Source organism: Xenopus laevis, chromosome 9_10L, assembly GCF_017654675.1.
Source record: "Xenopus laevis strain J_2021 chromosome 9_10L, Xenopus_laevis_v10.1, whole genome shotgun sequence".
NCBI classification, from domain to species: Eukaryota; Metazoa; Chordata; class Amphibia; order Anura; family Pipidae; genus Xenopus; species Xenopus laevis.
Window position 1 is genome coordinate 115,971,632 of NC_054387.1, and position 24,494 is coordinate 115,996,125.

Below are 24,494 nucleotides of genomic sequence, written 5' to 3' on the forward strand. Positions count from 1 at the left end.
GCGCGTCATGTGCACGTCAGAGAACTATCAGAAGCCGCTCGCAAGGCCTTTCGGGAGCTGTAGTGTGCTAAGCCGTTGGAGGGGGGCCTGGAATGCGTAAATTTAAAAGGACGCGTGACCTTCCAAGAAAGCGACAGGTTGGTGACTTGTGGGTACTGGATTACATTGCTGGGCACCTGCTGCTATACTACCTGGACCCCACGTGGTGAGTGACACGAGTTTCTCTCCCGGAAGTCACTCCTCTGGGGCACAGAAGATTTGTTTGTTATTGTGACTTCCTGACTCCGGCTGTGTTACCTTCTATAGTACAGGTGCCAGGACTTGAGGCACTGTGTGAAAGATCATTGTGCTACGGTAGAATTGAACTCTATCGTACAGGATAATGGTACAATCCACCCCTCCCCCCAATCATTGGTACAATCAGCCCCAACATAGTCTCTTGTTTGTGCTATTGTCTCCCTCTAAGCCCTTGGAGAATATGGGCAGCAGTTAAAGGATAAGTAAACCTTTAAAATAAGTGAATGTAAAATTGTAGTGTAAAAGTATGCAGTGTACATTCATTTTTTTAAATACCTAGATATTAAAAGATTCATGTATTGTTACATTTTCTGACCACCTCTTGTGTGCCCCGCGGCCCAGATCTGCACCCTGCACTTGTTTCTGCCTTGACCTCGCTTCGTCAGGCTGGTCGCTGCAAAAACACAGTACATGTGCGGCGCAGCAGGGGTTAGGGCCAAGACCACAGCCCCGGGCCCCCCAGTCGAACTCTGCATGTATCCCTTCATATCTTGGAATTAAAAAAAATAAATGAATGTACATTGCAAGAGTTCCTCAAATAGAACCCTCGTCAATTTTCCAATCGATGATTTCAAAGGTTTACTCATCCTCTAAAGCCATTGCAGGGCGGGTGGAACATATTTTCAATTGTAGGGGGCACTAAATCCACAAATTCTCTGATGAGATTCAGGCTAATACCAAACCAAATTAAAATGTGAGAAATTGAAAAAATGTTGGGGACATGCATACCTATAATGAGCAGGTGTGAAAAGTAGGATAGTGGGAAGGAAATGGCCATTGTTTTATAACATGCATGATGGGGCACTTCTTATTTTGTGCATGTGTGTGCCCTAATAGCACCCATGCCAGGGGGGTTGCTCCCAGTGTTGACCACATAGTACTCGCAAGGGGGGTGGTGGTGGTGGGGGTTTCTTCACAAAATACTATGGTTTTCCTAAACCTGGAAAGCTGTCTCTTATTAGCCTGACAAAACCGTTGGGAAAATAGGTGCCCAAAGAGAAGGAAAGGCTAAAATGAATTAAGCTTTATGAGAAAAGTCTATATAAATACACCAGTAAACCTTCAAAGTAATGCTGCTCTGAGTCCTCTGTCAAAAGAAACACCTAATTTTTTCTTCTATTGTGTACACATGGGCTTCTGTATCAGACTTCCTGTTTTCTGCATAAACCTCTAGGGCTTGAGCATTCCCCCTCCCCCTCTCCCTCTCCCTGCTGTAATCTGAGCCCAGAGCTATGAGTGAGCAGGGAGAGACTTGGGCAGGAAGTGATGTCACACCAAGCTAATGTGGCAGCTGCTATCCTAAACAAACGGAGAGCTTCTAAAGCTGTTTTCTCTGGTATGGTAAAGCATTCTGCAGAATAAATATAGTGTTATAGCTTGCATTATTGTGGCCAATCTATTGGCAATAAACTGCTTTGGTGGCTTTCCTACTTCTTTAAGGGTTTGGATTTGCACCTCTAATTGTTTCAACTAATTTGACATTAGGCTTCTAACCTGGATTTACTATAAAATCATGCACTTTACAGATATGAGACCTATTATACAGAATGTTTGGGAACCGGGGTTTTCCGGATAATGGCTCTTTCCGTAATTTGAAACTTTATACCTTAAATCTTCTAGAAAATCATGTAAACATGAAATAAACCCAATAGGCTGGTTTTGTTTTCAATAATGATTAATTTATATCTTAGTTTGAATTGAATACAAGTTACTTGATTCTTTGTTTAATTATTACAGAGAAAAAGGAAATAATTTAGAAAATTTTTGATTATTTGGAGAAAATGGAGTCTATTTCTGTAATTCGGAGCATTCTGGATAACAGGTTTCCGGATAACGGATCCCATACCTGTACTTGCAATATTGCACCCTTTGAGTCCGTCTCTTGATGTAAATAGATAACTGGGTGGGTTTGCCTTGCAGGACTTGAATTAGGTTAGAGTGCTTTCATTCTCAATGAATTGCTAGTTTAAGTGGGTTCTATTTATTGTAATATACATTGGTCTTGCAATTATCCAGCAGTAATATTAGATCCATAGCAATATAGTATGCACGAATACAAGATGAAAGGTAAATAAGTAACATAGATATCAGATTAACATTTGAAGTGTCCTATTTAAAAGTACAATCCAGAATTACTCCCTAAAAAGGACACAAAAGTCACCATAAGATAGGTGCTAGGCACATTTTGATATATTATGCAAAATGAGAATAAAACAATAATTACTCACAAAAATGTAAAGAAGCACAACTATGTATTAGTATATTTCATGGCTAACAGCGTCCTTATTACATAGTAAACATTGCTAATGAATGAGGCTGTAATGTCCGTTTCTTTGTATATAAAGTGTTAATACTTACTGATGAGTCCTCAGCCCGCCTTGCTACTTGGTTGAGTGTGTAACATCAGGGCAAGCTTGTCCTTCAGATAATGAGAGGAACCTCCCAATCGCACAACACATTCATGCTGTGCCCTCGGGGATGCAGCTGATAGGATGCACTAATGCACTATGTAGCACTCCTTTGCTAAGCTGGGGCAGTACTCATTATGGGGCTGTCACAGGCAGACTGGTAGAGTAAATGACCCATATGTAATGTGGCACCCAAGGGCAGAGCAAACAGGGATGAATTCCCTAGGCACTGCACTCTGTGGAGCCCCACTGAACAGCAGCTATTGATGGGGGTAGTGTGAACAACTCCATGGCACATTATTATCCTTTAAGTTAGCACAGCAACACTACCATTGGAGCATTGGTTGGTCTCTAGCAAGTTACAAAGGCTGTGACAAATGTGTAAAATGTGCACGCTATATGCTATAGAGAGTGATATTCTGAGACAATTTGCCGTTTGTTTTCATTTACTGTTATTTAGCTTTTTATTTACAGTAGAAGCTCTCCAGGTTGCAATTTAAGCATTCTGGTTGCGAGGGTCCGTCCAAATTACCCTAGCAACCATGCTTTTTTTTGAATATAAGACTGGAATATGAATAGGAGAGGCCTGAATAGAAAGATGAGTAATAAAAAGTAGCAATAACAATATATTTGTAGCCTTACAGAACATTTGTTTTGTGACCCCCATTTGAAAGAATCAGAAGAAGAAGGCAATTCATTCAAGAACTATAAAAAGAAACAAATGAGGGGCAATTGCTTAAAAATAGCCATTCTATATCTTACTTAAAGTTAGCTTAAAGGTGAATCGCCCCTTTAAACATCACCTTAAAATTCAAGCCATCTTTATTTTTATCAGTGTTTAGAAGTTTTTCATAAAATAACTTTCATGTATAATTCATACACATATATGTATGTATATGAGTATACAAATGATCCTACACAACCATGTGCTTTCTAAAAATTCAACGCTGTTTTCCTATAGTTTATCCATTATTTGCTAGGGCTTTTCCACCGATCTCCTAGGGCTGGTTGGATTATAATAAGGACGTACCCGGTACTTATAAACCTTCACAGAGTTGTCAGCAGAATCGATTACAAATAATTGCCCAAGAGGCGAGCAAGCTATGCCAGTTGGCCTACACAGGCCCTTTGATACAACACAAATAGGTGATCCACTTGAAGGGAAAAGGGTGACATTTCTGTGCTGTTGATCAACAACCATGATATTGCCTTCTGGATCCACACATATTCCAACCGGATTCCCAAAGCTGTGCTGATAAGTTTTTGAGAGAGAGTAAGCAAGTTTTAGATTGCTTGTAAATCGCTTCACATCTCCACATTCCTCGCTTACTGCAAAGCCGCCGTCTGGAGTGGCACAGATATAGGTTGGACCCTTTAAGCCGGTGGCTTGCTTAACTTTATGAATACGATAAGCTCTGTCTACATGAAATGCCAGGACTGCTCCAGGAGTGTATTGTGCAACTAAGAGGCGTCCAGAGGAATCCATTGCTATGCCCTGTGGAGACTCAAAATTCCCTCCGACCCTCACCCAAGAGGGCTGTGAGTTGGGGTTATAAATGCGCACTAGCCCTTTGGAAAGGTCAGTGACTGCTACAGAGCCGGACCGTGTCATAGTCAGACAGTCCGGAAGAAAAAAATCTTCATCCCAACAACGTAGAACTTGAATGGGTTTCCCATTGCTGTTCAACAAATGGACAGTAGGACTGTCATAACCACATACATAGAGGGAGCCATCTGGGCACAAACAGATAGAACTAGCACCACAAGTCTTGGGCAACGCAAATGTATGGATCATTTCATCCTGACGGAAAAGCAAAAGGTTGCCCACATCTTCTAAGTCCCGGCAAAATTGAGAGGTCTTTTGGGTGAGCTGGTGTAGCTGTGAGGAATGAAGGAGACCAAGCCCAGGCTGAGAAGACAGGAGAGGAACGGCTTTATGTAAGGTGTTCTGGGATGCCACCTGCACCGAGCGCACTGTGCGAAGAAGGTCTTCCTTCTGTCGAGAGAATTGCAGTGACTGGTCCATGGTGCTGAGAAATATTAAAGTGTTGGAGAGCAAATGAGAATATGTTATGCCATACCTTAACATGCATCAGTGTCTTAAACAATGGACATCTATATTCTAGTTATATTATTAACATGTCACACCTATACAGTTATAACAAGCCTGTCTATATGTGTCCCCCTTATTGAATGCCCTCTGCTCACAATACCTAGTTATATATTTTTGTATTTACATTCTTAGACCATCCCTGTCTTAACTCTGTTATGGTTTCTTTTAACTAGAGGTTTGACTTGTCGTTTACTCTGTGTTATTGCCTGCTTGTGTGTGTTCTATGTTACAATTCCCTGATATGTGACTTTCTCTTTCTGCGACTATTTCTAACTATAGCCACAGTATACACCCCTCTGTGACTCCCATTAGAACAAAATATCTTACCCTTGGGGACACTATAGCCTTTCAGTAGTTTGGATCAGCAGAAATAATCTCAAGCCTTTAAAGCCACGCAATAGATGAAAACCTTCAAACATGAAAATAGCAGAGCTTGTGAGCAGTCCTAAATGTAGGGGTTTTGTTAGGTTCTTGAGCTGATCAGCTTCTTTTGTGCGTGTGTTTCAAAACAAAAGCTCCTCAAAGCTAATCTTATCCTCATACTTCCCTGGATATTATGTTGTTAGATACCAAGATTAAGAAACACACCTCTATATAAACATGATTTGAACTCCAGTCACTGAGTTAACTATGATCTAGTTTCTTCTGGCCTGGACTACAGAAGCTTCAGTGTTTGAACGAGCACTTTCCTTGTTTGCCTTTCTTCCCGCAGCAATGCTTGTCCCATCTGTATTGTAAATAAAACACTAAAATAGAAATGCAACAGAATATATACTACAGTGTCAGTTGAGGATAAACCTGCACATTTCCTCTATCTTGGGCAACTATAGCCCGGAGTCAAGTTAATGTTCACTGCTTTGAACGCTGGCATTGGGCTACTGCTCGAAAAAACAGCAGCCATATGCTTGTTATGTTTCAATTCCCCCTTGAAGGAAAACGGCCCTTACTAGGGGATGAACTGGAAAAAAATGGAATATAGCATACAGGGTTCCGAACTCCTGTACCTGTCATTTAACCTTTTATCTAGTTATTCTGATAGTTCATGGTTAGTAAACCCGGTTACTGGCTCTTGCTAGTGTTATAGGTGCAGCCTTAATGGGAACAAGCCATTAGGGAATAAATATTTGTTTGTAGGGTAGGGCAGTGTCAGAGGACATTTTTAGTTCTAAGTCCAAACAAGGCATTAGCTGGCCTCTATAATGGTTGCCATCTGTATATTATTTTACAAATTTGAACGGAAAAATTATGCTTGATGCCAATATTATTAGTTAAAAAGGAACATAAAAATTTAGCAAGTCTATTATAATATAGTCACTGTACTGTAACTTGCATATACAAGTGTATAAGCACCATTTAAGACAACGGACAATAAAAGGGCATATAACATTTTTATATATTGTCCTGTTCATCCATTTTATTTTCTATAGTGACCATATGAAAAGTGAATGTTTTGTATGGCTTACTTTATAAGTAAAGCAAATGGTACACTGTCATAACGGACACTTTGTTATTAGTGATGCACAGATACACCCATACAGAAGGGGTATGTTTGCTCATTTTCAAATGCTTGTTGGTTCAAAATTCCAAAACTGCTGGACCTGATGCCTTAATACTTGCATCTTTCTTCAGCCTTACTCCTAGAGCCACTTCCCCATTGTTCATATCTAGGTTGCCACCTATATTTTTACGCATTTCCCCTATTAATAACATTGGGATCAAGCTTAAAGAAAAACTATACCCCTAAAATACTTGAGCAACAGATAGTTTATATCAAATTAAGTGGCATATTAAAGAATCTTATTAAACTTGAATATATATTTAAGTAAATATTGCCCTTTTACATCTCGTGCCTTAAACCACCATTTCGTGTTGGTCTGTGTGCTGCCTGAAAAATCACCTGGCCAGAAATACTACAACTCTTAAAGGAGACATATAGCATAAATGAAAAACTCTAATTTTGTATGCAATTATAAGTAATATATGGTGTTGCTTTTACATGGTGCTAAATATTAACATTATCTTTACAAATAGCCCCTTTATTGGAGCTCCCTATAGATGTTCTCTGGTCCCTGTCTGTGTTTCAAATGAGGGGTAGGTGTGTCCTAACTGTCCCTGCCAGAAGCACAGTAGGAAAGGGACAGCCAATCACAACTCTGCAGTCACACAAGCACAGACAGGCTTCAGTTCCCTATCAGGTCCTGCTAACTGCTGATTGGTTCCTGTCCTACAGTGCAGTGAGATGAGAGCCGCTGGCTCCCCTGCACAGCCTGGGAATTTAGGGAGCAGGAAGTGGAAGGGAGGGATTGTTAGGGTTTTTGCAGAAATATTCAATAAATCAGTCTGAAACACTTCTTTTTAAGCACAATTCTTCTATATCTAAATGAGTATAATGCACTGGTACAGGAAGAGGTGTGGAAGCAAAAGACAGAACGGTGTCTGTTAATTGGCTCATGACCTAACATGTATAGTTTGTCTGGTATGTATGTGTCTCCCGTGAATCATACGATCCCAGGGGACTGTCCTTATTTTTAAAATGGCAATTTTCTATTTATGATCACCCATAGGCACATACTACTAAAAAAAAAATGTTTTATTTACATGAAGCAGGGTTTTTTCATATGAGCTGTTTTATGCAATATCTTTTTATAGAGACCTACATTGTTTGAGGGGTATAGTTTACTGGCCAGGTTGGTGAAATACCAGGCAGGTGGCAACTCTATTCACATCAGAGGTGGAGACCCCCAACTGGTTTAGGTCATAGGGCAAAGGCATGTGGATAGCTAATAACGCCAATGGCCAAATAAGGATAATCAGATCATGATCCGGGCCTAGGCTTGCCTCCTGGCTGGTATTTTTACGGCTGGTCAGTAAAAACAATGGTTGATCCCTATGTTATTAATAGGGAAAAAAGATAAATATATGGAAAGGCCGGTATTTTTTTCCAGAAAGGTGGCAACTTTATCCAGGCCCTGGATATGGATTGGATCATAACAGGGGCCTATCACAACCTATCCAGAGAGGGACAAATCAAACTGGTGCTGCCTGTCTGGTAAAACAATGCTTGATCCCAATGTTATTAGTAGGAGTTGCCACCTGGCCTGTATTTTACCAACCTGGCCAGTAAAAATGATGATTGATCCCAATGTTATTAGTAGGAGTTGCCACCTGGCCTGTATTTTACCAACCTGGCCAGTAAAAATGATGATTGATCCCAATGTTATTAGTAGGAGTTGCCATCTGGCCTGTATTTTACCGACCTGCCCAGTAAAAATGATGGTTGATCCCAATGTTATTAATAGGGAAAAAAGATAAATATATAGGAAGGCCGGTATTTTTTCCAGAAAAGGTGGCAATCCTAAGTATGAAAGAAAGATAGATATATTGGAAGGATGGTATTTTCCTTCAGGAAAGATGGCAATCCTAACCAAAAATCAAGCCTTCACCCCAGACTTTCAAACTTGCCTGATAAATAACTACTCTGCTGGAAAAGGTCCATACTGGTACCAAAAAGCTCCCAAACTTTGACCAGATCAAGTCTTATGTGTATTGCCAGCTTAACTTTCGGCCAAATGTAAGGCTGCACAGAAGACTACAGTAACCTGTCAGCGATTAGAATAATAAAAGCACCCTAGCTGCTGCTGGTTACTTGCATACACTTGCAAACGAGCTCACATTGATGGGGGGAGTGGCAAAGCAGCTTTTAGCGTATTTCCAGCATTAAATATGGCGGGTCGGAATAAAAGTAATTGGTCCTGCGGCCTTCTCCAGTTTGCGCGTGTCAAGCCTCGTTTTCACAATCTGTTCCGCCTGCAAGTTTTTTTTCCCCTCTCTCTCACTTTTTTTTAATTCGCTGGATGGAATGCCTGTCTTGCCTTTTTAGGATGGCGATTGGTTAAGGAGGTGTCCCTCTTGCCGAAAGCAAGCGGTGTGGTCATCCGTGTGGAACAGGTTAGTATATTGTGTGTGGTTTGTTTGTTAATTCATGGCTGCTCTTTTAATGTGCCACACTGCCACAGCGTGAACATTTGGCGAGAAGCTACGTCTTCTCTGTAGCACTTTAGTATCCTTTTAATAGCCAATGAGAACCCGGCTTATTGAGCTGCAGGTCTAAACATGCCCACAGCTTGGTGTTGCTACTTGTAGCCTTGGCCTTATGTTTCTAAAATATCTGTCACCTTCTTCATATGCCAATGAGGGTCACTGACTAAATATTAGGGGTCATGGTTCACAGGGCAATTCCCGGTGTTTTACCCCATATTTCAGGGCTCATATCCCTAGGAATTGCCCCTCCATTGATGGTAAGTTCTACTGTGTTTCCTAGCGATAATCGCCTGACCAGTGGTGTGTTGGTCTAGAAATTCTCTACCTGCCCCCGACCCGAGCCTGCCCCCCTCCCATTCCGCACCCAGCCCAACCCAACCCGCTGTTCCCCCTCTATTTATAGACCAGCGCCTGACCCGCCCGTAGTGATGTCACAAAAGGGGTGGGCGCGAGTCTATAAATTTAGGGGCCGGAAGCCGCTAGTGCTAGGTCGTGGGCAGGGAGAGCAGGAGAAGAGCTCAACCCTTGACCCAGGGTTGCCAGGTCTAATTTTGGAAACCAGCCAAAGTCAGCTACAAAACCAGCCCGAAAATAGCCAAGAGGCACTTCAGAAGTAGCCCAAAAATAGCACAATATGTGCAGTAAAAAAAATCTAAAAAATAAATGAATTTATGTAAAAATACACCTTTTTTTACATTTTTCATGGTTTTACAAATTTCCCCATGAAGAAAAATGGGACAGATTCGCCTGTCACCAGAGGCGTAACTACAGAGGGGGGGCCCTGGAGGTATAGGGGCCCCATAAGTCCCTAATACATGTACAATTTAAATAAATATTGGTAAAACAGGTCAACCTCTACACATTTTGGTGGCCAGCGGATGTTTGCTTGAAATTGAGGAAAGTCACTGGAAAACGCAAGAATGCTTAAAAGAGAAGGAAAGGCTTTTTGCATTTGGGGGTGCCAAATGTTAGGCACCCCCAAGTGATTGTATTGACTTACCTGAAACCCCGGACCTGTGCTCCTATCAGCAGAAAACTGCACAGGCCCGGGGTTATACCAGTGAGCACCACGGAGCGATCTTCTTTCTGCTTCCTCTTGCGCAGTAGAAAGAAAAGCCGAACTTTAAAAAGTCGCCTATTTAGTTCAAATGAGCATGCGTTGGCCCCGGGAAATTTGAAGACGGAAGAGGATCGCTCCGTAGTGCTCACTGGTATAACCCTGGGCCGGTGCAGTTTTCTGCTGATAGGAGCACCGGCCCGGGGTTTCAGGTAAGTCAATACAATCACTTGGGGTGCCTAACATTTGGCACCCCCAAGTGCAACAAGCCTTTCCTTCTCCTTTAAGAGTCAAGGGAGACAGGCAGGGTACAGAGCCCAGAATCTAGTCACTTCCGACTTCTACACAAGTCAGTCCCATTACATGCTGGGTATTGTAGTCTTACATTAAACTTGGCAGTTGGCAAATTGTTAAACAAAAACTACATTTTTGCATTGGGAGACGCAGGCTTGGCACATTAGGGCAAGAAAAAAATTTGGCTGATTTTCAAATTACAAACCAACCAAAGGCCCAAAAAGTAGCCCAAATCTGTACTTTGGCTAGTCTGTACTTTAAAAACACGCCTGGGCTTTAAATTAGTAGCCCGATTTGGCTGTAAACTGCCAACCTGGCAACCCTGTCGTGACCCGCCAATTTTGTGCAGGAGCCGCCCGACCTGTGGGTCCCGCGAGTTTCCGGCCGGCCCACACATTACTATGCCTGACCCATGAATGCTCGGCCAGGGTTCAGGCACCTACCATTCAGGTTAACGGTAGGGAAACTCCCAGGGATATGATGCCTGCCTGCCATGATGAAAATTATGTTTGTGACCCTACACTGGGAATCGCCCTGTATATCATTGACCAAATAGGAGGATAGAACTGCAAAAGTTTAGTGCAGCTCAGTGCTTCTTTAGGATCTTTACATATGATGGGAGATGTGTCACTGTCTATATACGACTTGGCGAATGAGGGGCCCCTAAAGGAATGTTGCCTTAGGACCCCGTAACTTCTCATTATACCACTATACCACTAGATATAAAAACCAAGACTGTGCAACAGATGGTGCATGATTGAGTAAAGGCTTCCAGTATGGCATACTTGTGACAGGTGCTAGGCCTTTGGGGGGAGGGACACCACCAAAAAGGAATCCCACCCAGCTGCAGAGGCATTGAAAAGAATTTAGATCTTCCTAGTAAAAAGAAATGTATATAGTTAGAAGGCGCACACCCAAAATAATAAATGAGGTGCTAATCCACCGGAGGCTTCCAATAAAAGAATTAAACAAGGAGGGTTGCACACTGTCAGTTTCCTGGTAAGACTGCAATTGTTTTAAATTTTTTATTATTTGTGTTTTTTTTTTGTTATTTAGCTTTTTATTCAGCAGTTCTCCAGTTTGCAATATCCGCAATCTGGTGGTTAGGGTCCAAATGACCCTAGCAACAATGCACTGATCTGAATAAGAGACTGGAATATGAATAGGAGAGGCCCTGAATAGAATGATGTGTAATAAAAAGGAGCAATAACAATACATTTGGAACATTACAGAACATCCAATCAGTCAATGACTTTTTCCTTTTGAAAGCTGGAAACAAACAAAAAAAGAAGGCAAATAATTAAAAAAAACTATATTAAAAAAATAATCAAGACCAATTGAAAAGTTGTTTAAAACCAGCCATTCTATGACTTAATAAAAGTTAACTCAAAGGTGAACTACCCCTTTAAAGGAGACGGAAAGGATTTGTGCACTTGGGGTGCCAAATGTTACTTACCTGAAACCCTGGGCTGGTGCTCCTATCCGCAGAAAACTGCACCGGCCTGGTGTTATACCAGTGAGCACCACGGAGTGATCCTCTTCTGTCTTCAAATTTCCGGGACAAATGCACGGCAGTTGAACGAGTAGTCGAATTTTTAGTTAAAGTTCAGCATTTCGTTCTGCTGCGCATGCGCAGCCGCACGAAGGAAAGAGAAAGACAGAAGTGGAACGCTCCGTGGTGCTCACTGGTATAACCCCGGGCCGGACTCTTAATCATGGACTCTAAGTAGAAATTATACATCATTGATATTATAAATGATATATATCCAATGTCACCTCTTTGAAGAGTTACAATGTGCCATTGTCATTGGATTAGTGGAAGAGTTTACCGTATATACTCGAGTATATGCCGAGGTACCTAATTTTACCTCCAAACAATGGGAAAGCTTATTGACTCGAGTATAAACCTAGGGTGAGAAATGCAGCAGCTTCTGGTAAGTTTCAATTAAAAAATTGAGGGTTTCTGCTCCCATTGGAGGTGCTGGCGTCTCGTTTTTGGATGCCAGCGAATATTCTTGGGCGCTGGCGACTATTCTTGGGCCGGCGACCGTTTTTGCGCTTGTCCCGAGTATAAGCTGAGGTAGAGTTTTTCAGCATATTTTGGGGGCTGAAAAACTCGGCTTATACTCGAGTATATACGGTATATGCCGAGAACTTCCCACACCAGTCCAGTTGAACTGAAGAAGCTGCTCGGATGAGTCTTCAATGATTTGATACAGTTTAGAACAGTTTACAGGGTCGGCGACCCCCCCTCCCAGAGCTGCTTTAGAAGGTGAAAAAACATACTTTAGAAAAACGGATACATATAAAATAGAAAGTAATTGGAAAAAGTCATTATTTCTGGTGATCTATCAGAAAACAACTAGTTGTTTGAAGGTGAACACCCCCTTTAAGTTAACTTAAAGTATATTACAGCATGGCATAGTCTTAGCACCTTTTTAATTGGTCTGATTTTTTTTATCTTCCTTTGCTTATGTCCAGTCTTGAAATGGAGGGTCACTGAAAAAGATTGCTCTGTGAGGCTTAAGTGTTAAAATGTTATTCTTATTTTTACTTCTCTCCTGTTCATGTTCTAGTCTCTAAGTTAAACCCCTCACTGGTTGCTAGGCTTAATGGGACAATAGCAACCAGATAGCTGCTGAAAATGTAAACTGGACAGCTGCTGTACAAAGTGAATGCATTTAATTGCCACCAAAAATTAAGACCAACTGCATACCTCTATATTATACTAAATATTAATTTAAAGGTGAGATACTTCTTATTTAAAAATATATACAATGAAAGAAGTAGTTAGGTATCTCTGGTATGTAATGTGCAATCCATTTGCTTCACAAGGTGGCACTACAGATTTGCAATTAAGCAAGTGGCTTTTTAGTCCTCTATAGATTATTTTTGAAGCTGCTGCTCATCCACTAGGTGGCACTGTGGAGTTGGAAAAAAGGGAAACTTTTCTTTTCCTTGATTTATAATAAATCTGCCTAGAAATTATTTTAATTTATGCATTTGAGCTCTCACTAGCTGGCCTGTCAGTCTACATTTACTTGTTTGAAATGCAGAGAATGGGCTAATCCAGTTGTATGTCAATCTGCATTTACATCTATAAAAATATCTATCTTTTGTGTATTAAAAGTAAAAAAAAAAAGCTTTGTAGGAATCATAACCAATGTCTTATTCATTAAATTTGCAATAAAATAACAGTTTATTACTTGTTTGGAAGGCAAAACAAACAAAAACAGTGGTGGGGGGGGACACATGTGGGCAAAGGATGTTATCACAGCTCATACAAATATATGCCATCAACCTGTGCCAGCAGAGGTACAGGTATGGGATCTGTTATCCGGAAGCACGTTATCCTGAGAACTCCAAATTACGGAAAGCCTATCTCCTGTAGACTCTAAATAATTAAAATTTTTGAAGATGATTTCCTTTTTCTCTGTAATAATAAAACTGTACCTTGTACTTGATCCAAACTAAGAAATAATTAATCCTTATTGGAGGCAAAACCAGCCTATTGGGTTTATGAAGATCCAAATTATGGAAATATCTGTAATCCAGAAACCTTAGGGTCCTAGCATTCTGGATAACTGGTCCCATACCTGTAGTATTATGTAGCAATCACAGTGCAGTAAAAAAATAAACACACACACACATAATTAGCAGTTAATGTAGATACATGCTACAGACTGCATGCTCATTAGTCTTTCATAAATAATATCTTGCCTAATGAAAGAAAATGTCATTCTGAGCAGCTTTCCAGTATATACATTAATTCAACAATATTACTGGGTTTTATAGATATTAATCAATGTATTTTCTATCGGTCTGTGCCTTTCTGTTTCTGCAGAAAGGGACCCAAAGCTAAGATATAATTAATCCTTTTTTGAATCAAAAACCAGCCTATTGGGTTTATTTGATGGGGTGGTTCGCCTTTAAGGTAACTTTTATTATGTTATAGAATGGCCAGTTCTAAGCAACTTTTTATAATTTTATAACTATTTGCCCTTTTCTTCTGAAAGTTTGTAGCTTTCAAATGGACGTCACTGAATCCCTTCTTAAAAACAAATGCTCTGTAAGGCTACAAATGTATTGTTATTGTTACTTTTATTACTGATCCTTCTATTCAGCCCCTCTCCTATTCATATTCCAGTCTCTTATTCAAATCAGTGCATAGTTGCTAGGGTAATTTGGACCCTAGTTACCAGATTGGTTAAGATGCAAATTGAAGAGCTGCTGAATAAAAAGCAAATTAACTCAACCTTCAATAATGAAAAAATAAAACTTTCAAATTGTCTCAGAATATCACTCTCTAAAAGTTATCTCAAAGGTGAACAACCCCTTTAATGTTTCTATGATTTTCTAGTAGACTTAAGGTATGAAGATCCAAATTACGGAAAAACCAGGGCCCATACCTGTAGTATTATGTAGCAATCACAGTGTCCTATACGTGTACTGTAAGGTTTTTAAAATGCTACATTAAACCATACATATAATAATAAACTAAACAAGATCTTGTATCCTGTAACATATGTTGCTTGATGGTATCAATTATAATCAGTGTCACCTGATTCACAGAAACTTGTGTATTATAAAAATCAAATGTAATCTCTATTGCAAAATATGAGGAGATTAGAAGTCACCTCGGAGTAACACAACCTCTTTAAGAACCCAGGCTGCAGCCCTCAAGAGCCATGAATATCTTGTAAATTATATCCTTATAAACAGTGACTAGTGATGTCATCAGTTATAAACGGTGAGTAGTGATGCCATTTTTGTCACATGACTCACTAAAAATGTTATATATATATATATATATATATATATATATATATATAGATATATATATATAGATATATATATATAGATATATATATAGATATATCTAATTATAATAAATAAAGTACACCTTTTTGGACAATATGAGGAAATTCGAAGTAACCTCGGAGTTCCATGACCTGTATAAAAGCACTCTGCATTCGGCCTCATATTTTTATATGATCATGAAACTCCTCGCTAATATAATATCCTTAAATTTTACAATAGGGGGTACTTTATTCACTACATAATACACAAGAGCCATGAATATCCTGTAAATAATATCCTTATAAACGGTGCTTAGTGATGTCATCGGTTATAATCGGAGCTTAGTGATGTTATTTCTGTCACATACATAGTAACATAGTTAAATCGGGTTGAAAAAAGACCGTGTACCAAGATCACACGACTCACTGAAACTTGTGTATTCTAATAATATGATATTCAAAATATGAGGATATAAGAAATTACCTTGGATTCCATGACCTGTATAAAACATATGGTCATAGAACTCCTCGGTAATATTGTTATATTTTACGAGAGTAAAATAGGGGGTACTTTATTCACTATATAATACACAAAAGCCATGAATATCTTGTAAATTATATCCTAATAAACTGTGAGTTCTGATGTCATTTCTGTCACATGACTCACTGAAACTTGTGTATTATAATAAATAAAGTACCCCCAGTTGCAAAATATGAGGATATTAGAAGTTACCTCGGAGTTCCATGACCTGTATACAAACACTCGGCCTTCGGCCTAGTTTTTATATGGTCATGAAACTCCTTGGTAACTTATAATATCCTTATATTTTACAAGAGGGGGTACTTTATTCACTATATAATTTACAGTAGGGGGGTACATTGTCCCATATAATATATGAGTGATACTCAGAGTTCCCTGTATAACTCAGCCTGCAGCCTTGTTCCTTTATATGGTCACAGAACCCCTCAGTGACTTCAAATATCCTTATCATTTACAGTAGGGGGTACATTGTCCCATATAATATATGAGTGATACGCCGAGTTCCCTGTATAACTCAGTCTGCAGCCTTGTGCCTTTATATGGTCACAGAACCCCTTAGTGACTTCTAATATCCTTATCATTTACAGTAGGGGGTATAGTATCCCTTATAATACACGAGTGATACTGTGAGTTCCCTGTATAACTCAGCCTGTAGCCTTGTGCTTTTATATGGTGACAGAACCCCTCTGTGACTTCTAATATCCTTATCATTTACAGTAGGGGGTACATTATGCCCTATATGTATCATCTGCATTGCAGGGATTTTTTTTTCCATGCACATCTGGGCATGTAATATCAGTGCTGCGTATAGTTACCCCATTTGTATATCTATATTCCTATATACTGTCACTTTATACTGTGTCTCTGACTGTAACTAGTGGATTAGATATCCCTGCGCATTGTGTGGCACTTAGTTGGCATCCTTCCCCTAATGCTAAGAGATGGGTTAAATATGCTTTGTGCACATTAGCCCTGTGTGAGAGTTTGGCATCTCCCTCCCCTCTGCCTTCTCCTCCTCCTCGTGCTGCTGAATATTTCATCCCATCTGAGGAGGAATTAATGGAAGCAGACGCTTCCTTCTCTTCAGCCATTAAAAGCAACCCTTCCAGGCATCGCCCTGGCCCATCTCAAGTGCCCGCTGAGTGCCAGAGGCAGGGACTCCCCCCTGAGGGTGAGTGGAGGATGGAAAAAGCACCTCAACTTAACCCCCCTAGGGTGCCAGGAAGGGAGTGCAATAGTGGGGTATGGGGGGGGAGAATTTAGACGGTTAACTCTTTCATATCAGTGCCAAGCTTCACTTGATACTTCTGACAATTACTATTGTTTTATCTGCACCTCATCTCCTATTTTTCCAGGCCTTCGTTACATTCCTGCTACCCTTATGATCCCTTATAGTGATGCCCAATTATGCGTCCCGTGCTTGTCAAAACCTTCGTTCTCTTGTTTAAGCAGGTAGAACTCTTCACATCAGGCATCCTGATGTAAATCGAGCTTCATACAGAAATAAAGTGAGGCCAAATCATAATATACATTTGTTTTTTACATTACAGGGGCCCCCAGCATGCAGCAGTTTAACAGAAAGTGCTCAATGCCCGAGAGGCTGATCCGTACCATCTCCTCCATTCGATCTCTGCCAGGGGACAGTGTGGAATCTCTGATCCGACGGGTGAGGATTGCAGGCCCTCTTTTGTCTGGGGTAGAATATTCTTGGGATTATGTTTTTTTTAACCCCTCTTATTCTTTGTGCATAGGGAGCAGATGTCAACTGTCCACATGACACTCTAATGCCGCTACACAGCGCCTGTATGGTGTGTGACCCAGACTGCGTGGAGCTACTGCTGGAGAATGGAGCTCATGTCAGTACCTTTGTCCATTAACACCTTCTGCCTTCCATACCTTTCTTATTCTAATAACACTGTTGGGGAGCAACAATCTGCCAAATTTGACTTTTGGGGACAAGTACACTGTGCTTGGTAAACTGTTTCAGAACAACCCCCCATAATGCTGCACAGGGGATGGACTTTCCTCTGATCTCTTTTAGAATCATGTGCTGTGGAAGCTCTGGCTGAAACCTACATCCAAATAATGGTCAGGTTATAATGTGCCAATTGTAATGTGCAATAACTTTAAAGGAGATGGAAACCCTGTAGAAAAAAAACCCCGTACCCCCCCACCCCACGTAGACCCCCTTCCTCCTCCCCCCAGGTTAACTGCCCCGCCGGGAAATGCCTTATACTTTATATTTACCCCTCGTCACAGATTCTGGCAGCTGACTTCACGTCATCCTTCTTCCGGGTCCTAAGTAAGATGACTGATAGTTCGGTATGTCAGCGCATGCCCAGTTGGAGCAATTCGCCGTTTTTTTGTGCTGAAATTGACAGAGATTGGCGTTCTTCTAGTCAGCTTACCAAGGACCCGGAAGATGGATGCCGTGAAGTCAGCTGCCAGAATCTGAGTAAGTATAAAGTATGGGGCACTTCCCCGGCGGGCAGTTAGCTTGGGGGGAAGGGGCTACGTGGGGTGGGGGGGTACGGGTTTTTTTTCAACAGGGTTTCCTTCTTTAACTGTGCACTGCAGCTAAAGCTGGCCATAGATTTAAAGATTTTTTAAAAGCTCTTTTCGTTATCGTGAGACCACGATTATCTCGAAACGATTGTTTAAATGTACGATTTGTCCATCAACTAAAAAGACAATTTCAAGCGATATTGCCAGGAAAACTGAGGGTAGCTGCCTGCTTGGCCCTGCAAACATAGATAGATTGCACTGGGGCTGATAAATTTCTTTTTAACTTGCCCGATCAATTTTCTGACAGATGTCGGAAATCGTTCGATTCCCACTAACCTCACGATAATTTGACTGATTGGTCGGATTGCACTGAAATCGATCGCTCACCAACGAAAGATCTTTACGTCTATGGGGACCTTAAGTCAAAGGGGGAAATTCACAAAAGTGGTGATATTGAGACTAAGGAAAAGTTATGATTAAAATGTCGGATTTCCCACCAAATTCACAAATCTCCACTTTTGTGAATTTGTCTTTTAAACAGACAGTTTTCAGATTTTGTCTTTTGCACAACATTTTAAAGACTTTTTTTTTTTAGAATTTGTCTTTAGCTCTTACTACACCTGTCAGTCAGCCATCAAATTGGAATTTTTGGGGGAGGGGGATTATTTTACCTAGGAAAATTATACATCATTTTTCTCAGGATACCCTGGGCTTTCTGAATCTGCTTACACGTTTGTATAATTACAATTCTATAACAAGATATATAAGGGTCTAAATACAAGAAATGCTATTTTGCATAATATAGGGATTTCTTTCAGAAATAAGTTTTATTATCTTAGGTCAAGTGTCTAAGTGCTCCTAAAACTAAAAAAATGGCTGGGAGACTTTTCCTTTAATATACTCACTGAAATTGCTAATATTGCCTCATTCATTAAAGGGATACTGTCATGGGAAAACATTTTTTTTCAAAATGAATCAGTTAATAGTGCTGCTCTAGCAGAATTCTGCACTGAAATCCATTTCTCAAAAGAGCAAACAGATTTTTTTATATTCAATTTTAAAATCTGACATGGAGCTAGACATTTTGTCAATTTCCCAGCTGCCCCAAGTCATTTCGCATCATGTCTGTAATGAGTGAATGTCAGTAGTAGCTCATCATATGACTGGTGTTATATTCTCGACTTTGTATTCAAACCCCCCCTCTCATTTTATACTTTGCTTTAAAAACTGTTGCTTAACAGGTGGATTCTCAGGATGGGTACCAGCGCACTGCCTTGCATTATGCTGCTGAGAAAGATGTTTTGTGTGTTGAGATCCTCATAGAATATGGTGCCAATCCAAATGCCTTGGATGGAAATCAAGACACACCGTTGCACTGGGCAGCGTTCAAGAACAAGGAGGAATGTGTGCTGGCTCTCCTCGAAGGCGGTGCTAAAGTGAACACAAGAGACTACAACCAGGACACTCCACTGAGTTGGGCAGTCATGAAGGGCAATTTAGAAAGTGTGCGGCTACTGCTGGAACATGGGGCACAGCCAGACACTGTCAACCTAAAGGGTCAATATCCTGCAGGACGCTTGGCGGCACTGATGGGGCGAGGCCTTGGTGGTGAGAGGGAGGAGGAATGTCTGGAATTGCTTATTAGAGCTAGTGGTCAACTACGGCTCAAAAGGGGAGGAGGGTTACCCCCCGAGGCAGCCCGTGATGCCCATCTGTGCCAGAGACTAACAGAACTATGCTCATATCCATGTACCTTAAAGGCCTTGGCCAGACGAGTAGTAAGAGGCAGCCTTGGTGAATGTCTGCTGTCTGAAGCTGTGACTGAACTGCCTGTCCCTAGATCCGTTCAGGACTACCTACTCCTCAAAGAATAGATTTTGGGTTTATCCACGCTGGCTACGGAAAACATATTGGTTATGTGTGCTGTCATCTCACTTTTGTTACAAGGATCAAATAAGACACTCGCTGAATTTTTCAATTGCCTGAACTTAGAATTTTTCCCCATTTTTGTAATTTTTTAAATTATGGATCAAAGAAGTATTAGCAAGTTCAGCTTCAATAGCGAGATATACTATTGTTTTGTACCGTGCAACCATATTGCTTCTTGTGAACCGTCGGAAATATATATAGCTATTTTACGCAATAAAATCTGGGTGACATTGGCCATACAGGACTCCAGGTTATCCTGTTTTCTGTTTGATGTAAATACTTCTCAGTTTCATTGGCTGCCAGTGTTTAACCCATCAGATTGTCTGGATTGGATCATTGGGTTTGTGCATTTCTGTTGGCAGAGGAACAACTGTCAGTGCGTGAGCTGCTACCACTGGGGACATTCAGGAATAGGAATATTAAAACACAGCAGACTCACATTTTTTGCTAGGCTGTTTTCTACCACATGAATGATTCTCTTAACATTGTGTTCCCACAATAAAACTGTCACATACTCTCTTGTGGTATTTATTTAAAGGTAAACTTCACCTGTTCACTTGTTTAGCACCTGGCCCTTTTCATCTTTCACATATTGCCGTTGGTATGCTAACTTCCGATGGTGCCGTCCCTGTGCATGCTCTAGAAATGGGCAGTTGTTTTTGTTTCTAGTAACTACTGGCTTAAAACAAATTGGGATCATACCCTTCACGGTGATCCAAGCAATTTGTACTTGTTATGGAATAGTCATGTGTAAAGTTATTTACAGTATATGGAGTTAAAGTGCATGTGTATTGCTGATACTGATGAAGGACATGAGCACCTGCCCTGATCTGAGAGCATTCCAGGTAATAACCGATAAGCCCTGTAGGTACTGGCCTGGGGTTGTACTATTAAACCGAAATATTTCACTCTCTGCTTCACTGACCTTTAAATGAGATCTCCCTCTGATAAGAGCCCAGTTTGTCACTCATGCGCTTAACTATTTTATAGTGCAAACGCATTGAAGAGGCTGAACAGGCTATAGGATGTAGAAAGAAAGAATGAATTGGCGATGTTGATGATTCGAATAGAGGGTTATAGTCCCAGTACTCTCCCAGGACAACAGATCCACAGTCTCAGTAGGTATCTTGGCTCTTACGGAAAGTTTTCAAGTAGGTAATACCATAAGGTAGCCTGAGACAATATGGCATGTTCATCAAAGAGTGAAAATAGGGACCACCAGATGGAATCTTGTCAGCTCTTTATTCGCTTGGATGTTTATGGGCAAATTTATTTAAAAATTAAGGCTGAAAATGGATGTTGATATGGAGGGATGGAAGAGAGAACAGAAAGTTGTGCAGGTGGTAGATGGAACCAGTTATGGTCCAATGCAATGGTCCCTTTAATTTCTTAAAGGCTGTTTGCACAAAAAGGATCAATGTACACAGTGGTGGCTCTGAGTTATAGCGTATACAACATCTCCTGTGTTGCTACAATTCTCTGGTGTCATAACTTGTGTGCAGAACACAGATAAGAGGAAACATTGGTCGGCAGCCAAACCTGGGAGCTTAGATACATATGTATGTAATAGTCAGTTGAATGTCCTCCTGGGTCCTAGATTCTGCTTACTCCCTGCAGGTGACCTCAGATGTGACTTCATTATGAGTAAAGGACAACGAACCAGCAATCTTGTCCTGCAGAATTGTTTGTAGTTCAGAGGAATACTTGTGCTAGAATATTTTTGTTTTCTCTCATGTACACGATATGAGAAAACATAGGCCGTTGTCTCTGCGATGGTGAATAGCTCTTGGTTAGTCACAGTCACAAAGGTCTCTCAGACCATGTTTGCAACGTTGCATGGTGGGAGGGGGGTAAGGAAGGCTGTATGTGAGACAATGACACCTTTATAGAATTTAGAGTCAAAACTAAGCACTTCTTTTTAGACAAATAAATGATACTTGTGTTTTAAAGGAGGAGTGCACTTGATAAAGGGTATCAACCCGAAACATGTTAACCACAACCTGGAATAAAAGTTTTGCAGAGATTCTGCTGGAGTTCTTTTTCCTTTATTATTTTGATTTACTGTATCTGAGACAGTGACACCTTTATAGAATTTAGAGTCAAAACTAAACACTTCTTTTTAGACAAATAAATGATACTTATGTTTTAAAGGAGGAGGAAAGGTCTCTGTGGATGCCAATTTACTCCATCCCCCAGTGATTCTAGTCTCTTACCTGGTACTTTTGCTGGGCATGATGCTTTAATCATGTTTTATTCTTCCAGGAGTCCCCTGTCCTAAATCTGAGGTGGGAGGGGCAAATATTATACAGAAATCTCTGAAAACGTCCTGTGCTTACCAAAGATCAATGGTGGATGCCTAGAAGGCCAGAAGAAGATGGCGATGCACTGCTCCACTAACAGTATCCCCTACTGGTGCACTTTTTTGAAGTAGAGGAGTGCAAACCTTTGGGCCTGTCAGTAGGACTCCTACAGTAATCCAGACTTTTCACTTCGAAGTCCTTACAGCCCTTATAATTTGAAAGTTAGTATATCAAGGCACATCATTGGCAGCCTTGATGTATATTGGAGATTAAAACCGATGAAACATTGGAGACTAACTCTTAACCCGAGACAGATCACTTCATACCCCGGAAATGTAGTTAGAGCTACAGATAGATCTGTAAAATAAGGCATATGTTTTGTATGTGTGTATTTATATGGCATCTGTGTGCACTGGTTGCCTATAAGGGACAGGTTCAACCCATAAATCTGAAAATGATTTTCCCAGAAGAATATTTAGGGCATATCATCCCAGATCTCACCTTAATTAACCTTCAAGATGGGCATTTCAATTTATCTAGGGGAGCAAATAGGCACTCTGCCTAATTAGCCTTCAGGGGGCCAGCCCCGTAGTTTAGGAACCACAGTTCCATGTTTAGTATCATTCAGACCCCAATTCTAAGAGAAAAGTATGACTGGCCAACACAAAGATATACAGTAAAGGCAAGTATAGGATTCTAGGTTTTTGTTTTTAACAGTTGATTGTATAAAAACTGATCCATATGTATTAATGATCGTTCTCATATGCCGTTTTGCTTTCTCACACACGCAGGCTCTTTATACACACTCACAGCTCTGTCACTGCTGTTCAGCGGCAGGATGAAGAGAAAGATGCAAGTGAGTACTGACAGGTTCTCCTACTCCCGTGATTGGGATAAATGATAGCACCAAGCTGGGGGGGATTACAGAACACGGCTGTTTGAGCCTGACATAAACGATCCATCCAACAAGAGAAGTCAGAGAGGGTTGGGAACAGAAGAATTTAGAAGAGATGCTTGTCAGATGATTGAAAGAACAAAAAGGATTGAAATGTCCCCCAATAATAAAGGTGATAGAGTACATAAAGACTTGATAAGAGAAGAGGTGAATAGGAGGAAGATTAGGAATAGATTATAAATAGGGATGCACCGAATCCACTATTTTGGATTCGTCCGAATTCTCCACAAAAGATTTGGCCAAATCCTAATTTGCATATGCAAATTAGGGATGGGAGAGGGAAAACATTTTTTTATTTCCTTGTTTTGTGACAAAAAGTCAGGCGATTTCCCTCCCCACCCCTAATTTGCATACGCAAATTCGGATTCGGTTCGGCCGGGCAAAATCCTGAAACGAATCCTGGATTCCTAATTATAAACAAAAAAGATGGAAGCATAGGAGTATTAAGGTTCTTTAAACCAATTTGGCAGTTTATATGCCTGTGTATGGGGCATTTCCACGGGCCTGGCCAAAAATTGGCCACATACTGATCGAGCAGGTTTGATTTTCCCCTGGGATTGAGGACCACATTGGCTGGTTGATGTGGTCCTCACCCTTTAACCCCCTTTCCCATTGTTGTAATCTGATCGTTTGGTCCTAGGGCCAAAAGATCCGATTTTGCCCTGCCTTTTGTGAGCATATCGGGGAAAGATATACTTGTTTGGTGTCCTAAACCAATAGTCGTAGACCACCAGTGCCTATAGAGCAGTGATCCCCAACCAGTAGCTAGTGAGCAACATGTTGCTCTCCAACCCCTTGGATGTTGCTCCCAGTGGTCTCAAAGCAGGAGATTATTTTTGAATTTAAGGCTTGGAGGCAAGTTTTGGTTGTCTAAAAACCAGGTGCACTGCCAAACAGAGCCTCAATGTAGGTTTACAATCCACATGGGGCTACAAATGGCCGATCAAAGAACTTATTTGGCACCCCAAAAACATTTTTCATGCTAGTGTTGCTCCTCAACTCGTTTAACTTCTCAATGTTGCTCACGGGTACAAAAGGTTGGGGATCCCTGCTATAGAGGTTCACAGTTTCAGTGGATCTTCATCGGGATAGTGCTGAAGCATACCCTCTTGGCATAATTAGCAACAGCACCCATAGTGGTTAAAAGGGCAATAAATACACGTCCTACCACAGTTATGTTCTATATGGACAGCATAAGGCTGCATACCTGTGAGTGTTTTGTGGTGCAGCTGGAGTTCAGCAAGGTCACTATACC

The 24,494-nt window shown here is 40.8% G+C and overlaps 2 protein-coding genes across 6 annotated transcripts; one reads left to right on the plus strand and one right to left on the minus strand.

The window, feature by feature from the left end:
* Window positions 1-6: 6 nt before the first annotated feature.
* Window positions 7-20,501, plus strand: asb8.L (ankyrin repeat and SOCS box containing 8 L homeolog). Of its 5 annotated transcripts, XM_018234302.2 has the most exons (5): window positions 187-205; window positions 8,699-8,766; window positions 17,101-17,216; window positions 17,302-17,406; window positions 19,297-20,501. In XM_018234302.2, exons 3-5 carry the CDS (start codon window positions 17,112-17,114, stop codon window positions 19,927-19,929), a joined length of 843 nt encoding a protein of 280 aa, XP_018089791.1. In that variant the 5' UTR covers window positions 187-205; window positions 8,699-8,766; window positions 17,101-17,111; the 3' UTR covers window positions 19,930-20,501.
* On the minus strand, window positions 3,414-5,234 carry nhlrc4.L (NHL repeat containing 4 L homeolog). The gene is made up of 2 exons (XM_041575864.1): window positions 5,146-5,234; window positions 3,414-4,735 (listed from the first exon to the last, which is right to left on the minus strand). The coding sequence occupies exon 2, from the start codon at window positions 4,729-4,731 to the stop codon at window positions 3,682-3,684; it is 1,050 nt and encodes a 349-aa protein (XP_041431798.1). The 5' UTR covers window positions 4,732-4,735; window positions 5,146-5,234; the 3' UTR covers window positions 3,414-3,681.
* Window positions 20,502-24,494: the final 3,993 nt, after the last annotated feature.

Excerpts from the sequence above, each read along its gene's own strand:
- asb8.L (XM_041575599.1), top strand. The coding sequence starts at position 16,610 with ATGGAAGCAGACGCTTCCTTCTCTTCAGCCATTAAAAGCAACCCTTCC. Across the intron at positions 16,722-17,100 it reads GCAGGGACTCCCCCCTGAGG|GGGCCCCCAGCATGCAGCAG; the intron begins GTGAGTGGAGGA and ends TTTACATTACAG. Across the intron at positions 17,217-17,301 it reads TGGAATCTCTGATCCGACGG|GGAGCAGATGTCAACTGTCC; the intron begins GTGAGGATTGCA and ends CTTTGTGCATAG.
- nhlrc4.L (XM_041575864.1), bottom strand. The coding sequence starts at position 4,731 with ATGGACCAGTCACTGCAATTCTCTCGACAGAAGGAAGACCTTCTTCGC.